This window comes from Hippoglossus stenolepis, chromosome 6, assembly GCF_022539355.2.
Source record: "Hippoglossus stenolepis isolate QCI-W04-F060 chromosome 6, HSTE1.2, whole genome shotgun sequence".
NCBI classification, from domain to species: Eukaryota; Metazoa; Chordata; class Actinopteri; order Pleuronectiformes; family Pleuronectidae; genus Hippoglossus; species Hippoglossus stenolepis.
The window spans coordinates 14,569,541-14,583,166 of record NC_061488.1 but is presented as its reverse complement, the minus strand read 5'-3'; the positions used below and the strand labels follow the sequence as shown (position 1 = coordinate 14,583,166).

The window sequence follows — 13,626 nt, the reverse complement described above, 5'->3', positions numbered from 1 at the left end:
ATGCTCACAAAAATGTCCATATGTATGGATTTATGTGAAAATTAATTGTTTATTTGTATAATTTCCTTTTCAGTTCAGTTGATCATTTTTAAATAGTTCCATATGCTTCCATACAACCACTTCACAGACTCTCTTCACAGGGCAGGGTGAGCATGTAAATCCTGCCTGTGCTTGACATCTCTCTCACACTTCACAGTAGGAACATCACAGGTAAATAATAAAATGAATAATGGCTAAATTGAATTTAGCATTAGCTGCTTCTGTTTCCAAGTCCTGGCGTTGTGCATGTTGGCTCTGGCTCTCTGTGAAAGTGAAATACAGCAGAGTCATTGTAAATGTTGTCACGAACGCCTGTGTCTCACACCACAACCAGTCAAAGACTCCAGGGCAGGACAAATCTGTGTTGACATCACTCGGCCTGATGCTGCGATGAGGCAGGATATCAGAAAACACCAGTGTGGATGAACAGGCCCTTTATCGTCTCAATGGAAAAATGGGAATCTAGCTGCAGTAATGATGATAGAGATTTGACTTCTATTCCTGCTGTATTAGTCTCCAGCTGCTCTACTTGTTTCCTTGCATATAGAAGAAAAGAACAGACAGTGGATTTGCAGATACTTGGACACATTGGTTACGCACAAAGTATTTACCATGTCAAAGTCTATTGTAGCCACAGCCTATGGAGACCAACAGGGAACTGACTCTTTTGAGCCTTGACTTTCTGTCTGTAAATATCATATTCTAACTCAGTTTAGTTGTCTGAGATGTGCTAATGTTCAGTGTTAGCACAACTCTGTGTCATAACATGGTTTAGTTGTGGATTTTTGTCTGTATATAAAAAAATTAAAAAAAATGGACAACAATTACAGATTAAGGAAAAAGGCATTTAGTTATTCAGCCAGCAATAACCATATATACGGTAAACAAAAATACAAATACTTCACAATGAGTCATTTAAAGGCTGATGGCAGCAGGGATAAATTACATTAATCAATACCTGTTAACTTGTAAAGGCTTTAACATACATTGAGTAGTGTTCAGTTGCATGGAAATTATTTTTAGTTTAAACAGTCACTTTAGAATAATGCTACGTTAGGAGTTGGCATTGTAGTTTTGAGATTTTGGCACAGAGACGTTCAAAAAGCAGTTTCACACTGACATACTTCTCAATATCAGGAAAACGAGTTCTGACGCTTGAAACGCTCGTGAGCCGAGCACTGAGGGAAACCAGTGTTAAAGGAGGCAGTGAGTGGTGGGATGGGTGTGGGGGCGACCTCGCCTCCAGCTGCTGTGACAGTTTCACCGAGACGGATACTGAGTCAGTTTAATCCCTGTAATGGTTTAGCTTTTTATGTAAGGCACAGGATTAGGTTCAGTCAAGTTTATGTGCACAAACAGAGAGAAACACAAACACTGTTCTGCAACTGACTCTGACAAACCCAGGGAGATTTCTGAAAGCACCAAACAGCCTCTTTAGGATCTGATCGTCACCTGAGACTTAACAAAGCCTGTAGATCACAAACAATGATGATACAAAATAAGACACAAGAATGAAACTAAACAGCAGGTTGGCAAAAACATTTTCTGAATTGTATTTCTTGACAGGCGGAACTGTGAGGGAACAATTCTTTAGCTGCAGGTTTCATATTCGATCACTTGGTGTCAGTATTTTCAACCCTATGAAGACCAGTTCAGATCGTCCAGACTCATTGTGACATTCACTACATTGCAAGTGCATGTCATCCATTTAAAATTGTACCTGTGCAAAAGAAAGTAAGTATTAACAATAAAATATATGTTAAGTATCAAAGTTAAATTACTTATTCTGAAGAATATGTGACTGATAGATTATTGTGATATTATTAGATTGTTGATACTGATGTCTTGATTCATAAGTAGCACTTAACTGCACACAATACAAACATAGCTGGATTGAAGAAAAAAACTAATCTCTGCTGTAACGTTTGGTTTTAAAATCAATTTTTTTAATGCAAATTAGAATTTAATTAGTTGCATGAATCTAAAACTAAACTCTAAAAACGCTAGAGATTAAATAGCTCATTACATTAACATGACAACACACTCCAACTAGAGTTTTTTAAGATCTCACAAGCCAAAAAAGGCAGGAAATCACTGGTTTAGTTTTTAATATATTTCAGGATGTCAACCACATGATTAATTTTTGTAAAATCTTGATTTGAAAAGAAACCATTAACCAGAACTGATAAATGAATGTTGTGGAGTAAAGACTACAATATTTCCTTCTGAAATAAAGTGGAGTGGAAGTATGGAAATGCATGAGGAAAGTACAAGTACCTCAAAACTGTAATTGAGCACAGTGCTTGAGTAAAATTACTGAATTACTCTTAACCACTGATGACAATTCTAAAATGAATATGTATTTTTTTTTTACTAGACCCACCTCAGATGTTCATTGAAATAAACTTAATTTAGACCATTCATGTTGGCGAGACAAAGGAGATCCGTACCTTGTTATACAATATGTGTCACTGTCGCTCTACTACTACCAGTAAAGTAAATAACAAAGGTACAATTGGAAAAATGTAGGTGTTGTCATGTCAAACACAGATTTCATATACACTGTCAATACAGGATGACAGAAATGTTGTTAGGATAAAAAATAGGTCAAAAATCAAGCACCACTGGTTCGACGAGTGTTTTTGGCACACAGGCACAGGTGTTATTGTGCGGACACAGACAAACAATCTCTTATCAGGATGATTGAGTAACTTGTTTTTCTCTAGCTTAACCATCCGCACAGCAGGAGTTGCATTCCAAGTTAAGACATCTCATTGGTGGGCAGCACATACCATAACATCACGCCCTCATTACAGCACAGTTAACGCGCATGGTGTCAGATTATTTCTGTGATGTCCTGTGATCTGGCTGCTCTCATGTGAACAGGCTAATTATAGGAAGGCCAACAGTTTGATCTGAGCTGCTGTAGCTGCAGGAAGTAATACAAAATCTAAATGTATCATCGCGGTATGGGATGACCTTTGCAGGATATCTTATTATAATTTTCATCTTTCGAAAACAAACAAGCTATCGTGATTGCACTATGAGTGCACTGTGCATTTATACCCCTTACAATGTTTTGCAGCCATTATTGTATGTTTTTCTAATGATGCCTCTACATGAAACTCTATAACTATATTTTTAATGCTTAGTCAAACTAATATACAAACGATATGAATATATGCAATAAGAATAATGGTTGACACTAGATTATAAAGCCCTAGATTTATAGTGTAGGTTTGCTTCCAGAAGTATGGGTGAATAAAATAGTTACCAATTTGTACCCTGTTACCCTGTAGGTACAGTGTCAAAAAAACAAGACCAAAACAGAAGTTAAACAAATAGGGATTCTAGTGAAAAGAGGAATAGATTACTTGGTAAAATGACGTTAACAACCTCTATCTGTCTAAGAGCACACTTGATTATTTGAAATCCACGTAGGCTTGTTCTGACATTAAAAATATTCAAGTTATAATTATGAGGTTCTTCAAAACAGCTGAGAACATTAAGAATTGAGCTCGTTCATTGGTTCACAATTTATGTCCACACATAGTTAACAAGGTAACTCTTACATTTCTCTTTCCTGATATTTTTTACATATCCAATTATCAGAGGACATGGAGATACGTATGTTCTGTGTAAAATTGATCGTATTGAGATCTCTTTCAGAATAATTGGGTTTTTGTTGGTTCTCTGTTGATGCTGGTTTTGGGTCAACGGGCATCAACAGCTGTGCTTGAGGAAAATGTGGGGGATTTGTCGCAGGGAGAGAGAGAAGCTGTGACGCTCACTGTAAAGCTCGTCACCATTTCTTCTTCCTTTTCTCTCAAAAATTGTTTAATGTTATTTCTTAAAACGTTCTCTATAATATCAGTTAATTTTTGAATATTTGAAAATAAAATGTTCACATGTTGACCCTTTAAAGGTTCAGTTTGTAGAAATTAATGGTGAATGTGCATCATGCAGCTGAATACCCCTAACCTCACCCTCCCCTTCCAAACATGAAGGAGAACCTGTGGTAGACTTCAGTTGTCATAAAAACTCAAAAGGTGTTTAGTTTGTCCAGTTTGAATGACTGTAAAAAAATAAATAATAACATGGCGGCCTCCGTAGAGAGGACCCGCTCCAGATGTAAATATAAAGTGTTTAAATATAAAGGGCCCAGTCTAGGGTACAGAAAACCACAATTTGAACAATTTAGATGAAACACACAAGTGAAAGCATCACTAGGATTATTTTTAATTCAATTTCTGCCAACAGATCCCTTTCGCCTAAATCTTACACACTGGACCTTTAAGTGTGGGCTGCCATTATACAGTGTTACATTAAACGGCCTCTAATGTATACAATGCCTGTAAATGATAGAGTCTGGTGTTTTACACATAGGCAGCTGAAGGTCAGCGGGTTGACTGGTCCAGGTCACAGTGTTGTGTTTTTTCGAGGGTCTGTGTTTGTTGTGTAACGACCTGCGATAGAACAAGGTGCCCGGCACGTGTCCCTACGTCACGGACAACACCCACGCCCGGCCCTCTGACGTCAGCGCTGGTTCCTCATCAGCTCATCGAGCCGCTGCCCCCTTCGCTGACAGCTCCGCCGACCCGGCACAGAGAGAGGGATCGCCGGCCGCTCATCGGGAACACAACCGGTGCGACCTCTTCTTTCACGCGGGGGACAATTTAAACAGAAGCACAATACGAGGATGCTGGCTGCATGAAGAGAACGATGGCACAGAAAGACACGCTGCTTCATCTTTTCGCCGGGGGGTGAGTCACATTAACGATACCACTCCAAACCGGCGTGACGTTATTAACACGATAGAGGAAAACGAAACGTGAAGATTGGAACCGGAGCTTAAGCTTCGCTGCCTCATCTGTTTGAAACAATAGAGAATTCACGCTTTGAGCTAAAGGTTTCCTAGCCGCCAGCCGGCATGCTAACCGAAGCACCTAAAGGCGAGCTAGCTCGTGTTAGCATAGCACAACGACTGTACTCTCACTACGTTCGCTGCCCTTCACCAGCGGACACATTCGCCACGTGAAATCATCTGTGTGAACTTAATTCACACCTCAAACTTATAACATGACCAACGTTAGCAAGGATAGCGAACTTTTCTTTTATGTCTGCGCGTTACATCATTCCGGAAGTTTGCTAACACCGCGTAGCCACCGTTAGCTAGCATGTTGTATCCAGGTTGTCGGTGAGTTTTGAGTCTGAAAAGTCGTGTACAAACTACCGGGGGTTATATTTAATACGTTATGTAGACGACTTGGGCTATAACGTGTAACTCAACACCGTGAGTTAGGGGCTAGCCAAGTCTCCTCTTGGCCGACTGGATGCGGTGCAGTCTCGGGAACCGTTGGCCTTTAGCTCGGTGTTACGTGAGACTGTGCCCGCAGGCAGCTCCGTGTTCTGCCGCCACAAGCTCATGGCCACCTGGCCGAAGAATGCGAACTGTTCCCAGCGTATAATTCCACACAGGACCGGGTCACGAACATGCGCTGGGTGCACAGACTGTATAGAAAGGCTGGATGACTTCCAGTGCATGTTGAGGTCACATTAGAGCAACACAGGCTTGTTAAAAATGACGCCATTTTACCCTTGAAATGTTACGTCGTGCACAAGTTTTGCTGCCTTTTGTAGTATTGGTGATTTGGCCTGAACATGTTTTTATTTAATTTTTTTTATTGTAAATTCAGTTGTGTTGACGACTTTGTTGTTGTTTGAGCTGTATCCGGCTGAAGGTGTGCAGTTCCTCCAGTATCTGTATGTAGTAAACATTTACATAAAAAAACCAGCTGAGCTTGTATGACAGCCTTTCGCCTCTTCCTTCATTATATGTGCAACAACACCAGGGATGTCACTTCAGGCCAACGCACGCATCCATTCACCGCTGTTAATAGCCTTTCTAATAATTAGAATTTCGTCATTCCATGCTTTCTAACAATCAGATAGTCCGGCTAGATGGGGAATGATTAGTAAATGGACAATTGGAAGTTTGACTCTGTCCTCCAGACACCAGACAGTTCAGAGGCTTAGTTTAATCTGTTCCAGACTTCTAAGCCTGTCACTGATACGTTTGTGCTAGTGAGACGTGTAAAGAACAGAATGAATCAAAAAGTTGTGAGGACATTAAAAAGTGCTGCTCTCTAAAAATAGTCTTCCTCAGTGCAATAGGAACGTCTGAGCCACAAAACACTTTACCAGATGTGTTGGTAACCCCGTATTACCACTGCTAACTATGGCTTGGTCCTGGCTGCTCATGTGTGTTACGATCAGAGGGGGAAAAAGTGTCCTCAGTCAAGGTTCATATGGGTAATCATGCAAAAGAAATTTAGCACACTGTTCTAAGCAGGTTAACCATTGTACTATCATAACAAACACGCATCTATTGGCCAGCGGGGAATTGCTTTCAACCAAACATACCCAAGGCCCATAATCCTAATTTTCCCAATTTTATCAATTTGCAGGTGTAGTGGTACGGTGGGGGCCATCGTGACCTGTCCCCTGGAGGTGCTGAAGACACGGTTACAGTCCTCTGGCCTCACCCTCCGGCCCATCTTCCAGGTCCATCTAGGCACCTTAAGTGGTACGGGAGTTATTCGACCGGGGCCTAGCCTGCTGCAGGTCCTACGGTAAGATTTTTGTGTGTGCAAAAACAAAGTGTGAGCTGTCCATTGAGGCATTTGTATTTCATTATCTGCATGCCAAGGCACAAAGTGTTCCATCCTCACAGTTTTTGTACTTTGATCTTTACTCTTTTGTAGTTGCAGTGTGACTTGCTGCTATGTGAAAACCTCAGTGTTTAGATGCGTCTGTTGTGTTGACTGAACAACTTTGTCAAAGTAACTTTTAGTCTGTGGAAATGCTTTGGGAGAGCCTGTCATTTGCTCCCTGCTTCATAGTCCTGCTTTAATAATCCTCTCCTACATAAAAGAGAATCAAGAACACTCTTTGTATTTAGTTTCTTTAATCAGCTGTTCGGGGTAACACTAGTCATGCTTTCCCAGCAGGCTTTAAGGTGTGCTTATAACCAGGTGTTCTTGGAAATGGCTCTATTGTGAATGTGCTTAGGTTGGAGATGCTGAAGAGCAGCCTCAGTAGGCCAAATGGAAGGAGGGGAGGTTTTTAGTAGGGGGCTGTGTCAGTGTTATATTACACTCAAAGGACCATGGCCACATAATTAACCCGTCTGAACTGGTGTCTTCTGTAGCTGAGGCCATAAAAGCTACTGGCATTTTTGTCTTTGGAGAACAAATATTTCCGTGTCAGTTCAAGGTAGTTTTCTAGTTTTTCAACTTACTTGAACTGATACAGATTCTTGTTTTCAGGGCTTGTAGAGGGTTGTCTTTGATAGGCTCATATGTGTAAAATTCATATTGGACCTGCAAATAGGTAATTGTACATAATTTGTTCAAAATGTGTTGGGAAGTCGAATGCATGTTGCACTGCTTTAGCGCACTACAGAACACAGCAGCAACTGCAGTTGTAACCACCCCTTTTTTGGCCCCGGGCAGACCTGAATATCATCTGGAGAATGAAGGTTGCTATTTACAAAACAGACACAAACTCCCTGGGATGTGGCTGACGTGACAAGCCAAGGGCTGCAAAAGGCACTGGGTTCAGTGAATAAACTTATGCAAAACCAGCTCGAGTGTACAGGACTGGTGTAAATGAATCCTGCCTTTAATAGAGCTTGGGATAGTCAGACTGACATATGAAGAGACAGTTCAATATGTACAGTTGTGTGTATGAATAAAAGTCTGTCAGTTATTTCATTGTATGATGGTTTATGTCTCTGCTTTTATTTCAGATCAATTCTTGAAAAAGAGGGACCAAGATCACTTTTCCGAGGTCTGGGACCGAACCTTGTTGGTGTGGCCCCCTCAAGGTACAATGAAACCCATTTGAGTTGCTCAAACATATCAGGGTTGTCCACCTCCACTACCATCTATACCAATGTTCTTTTTTCATAGTCAGAGTTAAATATACCTGCTCATCACAGTGCAAGTTAATGATAAAAACACAAGGAAGTGTCCTTGTTATTCTAAAACAATGAACAAAGCCAAGGCCAAGAGGGTCACAAAGTGAAGCAATGGTGATTTCTTAGCAGTCTTGTTTCCATGTATAAGGACACTTCAGATTGTACTATACCACAGCCGCTAACAAAATAAAACCAAAAAAAGGAGGAAGCTGTGTTTACATTTTACTCTTAAATTGCTGAAGACACGAACTGGCTGTATAAACAGGAAGCTGTTGCCATGACAATGATGTTTGAGTCCCCCCGCCCTCCTTACAGAGGCCTAGTCCACATTAATGAGTTGGTGTCCACATAAATAGAGGAGCGTGGACACCAGTTTTATACCTAATTAAAGAACAATAAAACAATTTAGGTTTTACAGACGCAGACTGGCAATGAGAATAACTGGATAATTGAGCATGTTTAAATTTGTGTCTGAAACTTTTAGAAGAAGTTGTATCAATGTTTTTGCATGGAAGCACCTTTTTTAAGTTTCAATTTCACCTTTGTTCTATTTTTGGTTTCAACACAAAGTCAGAACTTTGCCCCGTTGGCTCATGGTTGATTATGTTGAAGGTAAACTTCCATACAACAGTAATATAGCTGTAAAAGGAATTGTCCTAATTCATGTGCCATTAAATGTTGATCAGACCTTGAAACGTTGTTAAAGTGGAAAGGGTTACGGGTTCGGGTCATACTTTTCCCCATGGTTAATGAGTAGCCACAGCATGAGCCTTTGGTCAGTAACTCCACTGTCCCTCTGTTCCACTAGCCAGCTCGAACACGCTTACATTCAGAGCAGCTCAGTGGGTATCTGTGTTGCCCAGTGCTTATTCAGCCCATTCTGGTGCTGTAACGGTTTGTTCCAGAAACCAAGCAGAGAGAACAGGCACCGGGAAACCGACTGCTCTGGACACACTCTCATAAGCCCAAATTGAATCATTTGCATATTTGAACAGCCATATGTAATATCACGTTCACATATTCAAAACATCTAAGCACTGTGTGCTAATCTTTATAGCTGCTTCTGTTCAGACTTCTCAACAGTTTGTTCTTTATTTCAGAGCCATTTACTTTGCTGCGTACTCAAAATCGAAAGAAAAATTCAATGGGCTGTTCGTCCCTAATAGCGGATTGGTGCACATGTCCTCTGCTGGTGTTGCAGGTGAGAAGAGTGCATGTTCCCCTTTGTTATATAAAATAACGTGGTGCCATCTTGAGTCTTTTTAAAGCCTCTGAAATGAACATTATCAACTTCAGAAAAGGACTACATTTTTAATATTCCTTGATTGTATATCTGACTGAGCAGTATATTTTGCAGGTTTTTATTGTTGTGTTCCTATAATTTCCCTCAATTGGCCTAACAAAAACATTTTCCCTTCACAACTTTGTTAGTAATTACTCTGACGAGGTGATAGTCTTATTACCCTGTGGTGTAAAACGGTATATTCTTTGGTCACTTTTCCTCAGCTTTCGTTACCAACTCTCTGATGAACCCCATCTGGATGGTGAAGACCAGGATGCAGCTGGAGAAAAAGTGTGTACTCTCTTTATTTCACCTGCCCTGTGTGTTCTTGCATTTTAACCCAAATCTTTAGACAGACTGCGGTGTAAAACAATCTGACTTATTTTAGGGGCTTTGCAGAGGGTAAAGGTAATAATGTGACCTTTCAGCTTAAACTGAGCCTGCCTTCATGGCACTGACCTTGGGTTACACTGTGTTTGAGACGGAGCGTGTGACCTGGCGCCATAAATACACAGTGCTGACGCACTGTCCTGCGTCCAGGGGAAGAGTCTATATTTACATTACAGAGTACAGGGCAGTAGTATCATGTGATGTCACATGCACAAGTCTTGTCTTTGAAGCACTTGTCCTGTAACACAACTATGGCTTTATGAATGAAGGGGCAAAGGATTCCATTATTTCAAACCAAATTCAGTTGAAGTAAAATTAGGTACTAATTCCAACAAATGGGTAAACTCCTTGATTCCCATGTTGCAATTTTCATATCATTTAAAGTAGACAATGCTTCAAATGCAAAAGCTGTTTTTCTCAAAATGTATAATTGTGCTTGGGTTTGGTTGTGATACCTTGTGCTGGGGATCTATCATAATGTGATTTTAGCACTAATGAGCCTGACCTGTCTGATCTTCCAGAGCCAGAGGAGAGAAGAAGATGAATGCACTGCAGTGCGCCCGCTATGTTTACAGAACAGAAGGGATCCGCGGTTTCTACCGAGGCCTGACTGCATCTTACGCCGGCATCTCGGAGACCATGATCTGCTTCCTCATCTACGAGACACTGAAGAAACATCTCGCCGAGAGCCAGTTCGCCTCCGCGAATGGCGAAAAGGAGAAAGGAGCATCAGACTTCCTGGGTTTGATGATGGCGGCTGCTTTTTCAAAGGGTTGTGCGTCCTGCATCGCCTACCCACATGGTAAACACTTGTATTCATTGTTTTTCCCTTGCAACAACCGAATATCACGTAGAGTAATTCATATTTAATTAAATGACTAATACTTTTTTTGTGCTTTGTCTCCACAGAGGTCATACGGACGAGGCTGCGCGAGGAAGGCAGCAAGTACAAATATTTCTTCCAGACGGGAAGGTTAATAGCAGTGGAGGAAGGCTATGCAGCTTTTTATAGAGGACTCATTCCACAGCTAATTAGACAAATCCCTAACACAGCCATCGTCCTCTCCTCTTACGAACTCATTGTCCATCTGCTGGGAGACTCCAAGTGAAGACAAGTTGTGAAGCCAATGATGGATTCCTCGCACGCAAAACTCAAGTCACACTGAGCAAGAGACTTTTGAAGATGTAGCACATACTGTTCGAATTCTGATGTGGTGCTACAGAGACTTTTACGGTGGAACTGAAGCAGATTGTACTGTTATCCAAAGAGCTAAACAGATTATTTTATTGAAAGCTTGTTCGGAGTTTATCAAAATAATTCTTGGAAGTCGTGGTACTTACTGAAACTCCAAACCTGTGAAAAAAAGGTCATCTACTTAGACGACTAGTGTTAAGTTAACTAAGTTATTTTATGTTTTGTTATTTTATGACAGTGTTTGTTTCCTTTTATCAGTGGTGAATGTCCCATCACACACAAACACACACACACACACACACGGGTTGACTCGTTAAGTTATCAAAGGGAAGTTATTCAGATGCAGTGCAAGTAATATTGCTGTTCCTTGCAGTGTAATGACCACCGACCATTTTGAGATTTGTTTCACAAATACTGTTCTGGTTTTGAATTACAAAGAAAGCAATCATATTTTTCATTAATATATATATAAATATATATATATATATATATATAAACATATATACAGATTTATCTATTTTTTCTTAGAAAAAGATGGTCATTGTTTCCAATATAATAAGAACTTGGATGCTTATTTGACCAGTAGTTCAATAAACTGCATCAAGGAAATGATATGAGTCGTTGGCTGACACCCAGGTGAGAAATGTACTTTTAGTTTGTCTTACACGCAATAGTAGTGCAGGGTTGTTGCACTGTCACTATGGCTCAATAACTGATGACTGATTATGTGAGGCAATAGTGTGCTGGTTCTGTTTTGAAAGCCAATTATACCGATTGATTCATTTAGTGAGGACTTTATACCTGGTGATAACATTAGGATCTGGATAAAAGACACATACAATACCAAGACTGAAAAAAGGAATCTATAGTCAGAGATTTCTTTAGTGAATTTAATTTTATTCCACTTTTATAACTACGGTAAATTTCTCTACATACAAGCATAGTGCCTTTATTACAGTAAAGGCTCTCATTTGCTTGTAACTTGTGGTTATACTTCGACTGAACATCCAGAAGTGTTTCCCAGACATCATACTGTTATTTGCTGAGAATATGTTATTGTTTCTACTAATGTCCCAACCTCAGTCGCTTGGATCTGAAAACAACTCTTCCACTATCTCTGCATATCATGCCTATAAAAATGATTCTCCCCGTTGGACTTTTTTCATGTTTTAATGTTTCACAACATGTTATAATTTTATGCCCCTGATCAGCATGAAAGATTAATGCCAGCGTGACTTTACTCAAATCCATATAGTGCAAATATAAAATGCCTATCCCATCTTTAAAAGCTATGTTTTTATTAATAATGCATACCTATAAGAATTGAATGCTTCAATTTATATTTGAAAGAGTCTTCAGGGAACATGGATGGACAAGTTTCAAGTCTGGTTACAACTCTGGGATTAAATTGAGGTCTCGGCCCATTTTCAGTAAAGTAACATTGTTGTTCTTGGAGCCATCCCTGTAGCTTTGGCTTTATATTTTATACTTCTCACATGGAAAATAAATCTTCCCAAGTTACAGCTCTTTTTCAGACAAGCAGGTTTTCAGGAATTCTTCTGTATTTTACTCAGCCTTTACAAGCCTTCCAGGAAATGAACACAACTGAGGTAATAATGAGTCACTCAAAGTGGGAACATATTTGGTCATAATAAAGGAAATGAAAAAAAATCCACCCTGGGCCAGAGAAGAGCCAAGTCATCTATTACTGGAAAACAATAGGAAACGAAAAACATGTCACGAGACATTAAAAGCACGTCTCTTTATGTGCCAAACCACTAGACCAGTCATACATGCATCAGCAAAAATGACTTCCTCCTGTTGTGGTTTCTGTTGATTCATCCACATTTTTGTACATTGCCAGGAAGAACAAGCTGGTGACTGAATAGCTGTGAGAAGACTGCAGCAGGAGTTTTCCCAAGTGAAATTGAGACATACTTGCTGTTAGTGTTATATTTCTGAAAGGTCACATCTACAATCAATGCTTACCTGTTGGTCGTTCTCTCTGTGACATGTATATACAGCGTATCACTTTCTTACACCTGCAGTGGCTGTAATCAGCCCTGTACGACCATGATTCCAAGATGTTTAATGTCATATCAGTTATACAAGTATAATCATTGTAGGGAACACTGAAGTGGAAAAAACAAACACAAACAATGTAATATAAACATGTATGTATATAATAATGTATTTAAGTAAGTAATAACATAATACACATAATACAGAGTAGCAATAATAATAAGATATACAGAATAGAAATGTATATTTACAATTTACCAAATTTACTAAATTCAATTTACTAATACAAAATAAATATGCGATAACATTTCATAATGACGTCATTATAAAGACATGAGAACATATAAATGTGTAATTACAGTGAAGGCTGAATACTTAATACAAAAAATCTACTTGCATATAATATTGCACTCTGTGTGTGCATATGTGTGAATGTTTATTTTTTTAGTTGCACAGGGCTGATTGCACTATTAAACATAAAAAAATACATGTATAATAAACAATCTATGCAAAAGTAAAAGTAAATCTGCACAAATGGATCTAAGCAAAGCATAAATATAGAGCAAAATTCAGTATCACTACTTAGCTGAACCTAAGACTGTGTTTTGCACAAAACAATAACTGTGTACTTTGTCCAGCATCATGGGCGCCCTGTGACTTCCGATAACTTTGATTTAAGATGAGATGTCTTTGCAGCCAGTAGAAATGGAACGATTA

General features: G+C 39.6%; 1 protein-coding gene across 1 annotated transcript; it reads left to right on the top strand.

Moving 5' to 3' along the window:
* The first annotated feature begins 4,577 nt into the window (after positions 1-4,577).
* slc25a33 (solute carrier family 25 member 33) lies at positions 4,578-12,043 on the top strand. Its single transcript, XM_035158168.2, has 7 exons — positions 4,578-4,802; positions 6,507-6,671; positions 7,850-7,927; positions 9,121-9,221; positions 9,527-9,593; positions 10,214-10,494; positions 10,602-12,043. The coding sequence occupies exons 1-7, from the start codon at positions 4,750-4,752 to the stop codon at positions 10,799-10,801; spliced, it is 945 nt and encodes a 314-aa protein (XP_035014059.1). The 5' UTR covers positions 4,578-4,749; the 3' UTR covers positions 10,802-12,043.
* The last annotated feature ends 1,583 nt before the right edge of the window (positions 12,044-13,626 follow it).

Coding starts and splice junctions, on each gene's coding strand:
- slc25a33 (XM_035158168.2), top strand. CDS start 4,750: ATGAAGAGAACGATGGCACAGAAAGACACGCTGCTTCATCTTTTCGCC. Junction 6,672..7,849: donor AGCCTGCTGCAGGTCCTACG/GTAAGATTTTTG, acceptor CTTTTATTTCAG/ATCAATTCTTGAAAAAGAGG. Junction 9,594..10,213: donor AGGATGCAGCTGGAGAAAAA/GTGTGTACTCTC, acceptor CTGATCTTCCAG/AGCCAGAGGAGAGAAGAAGA.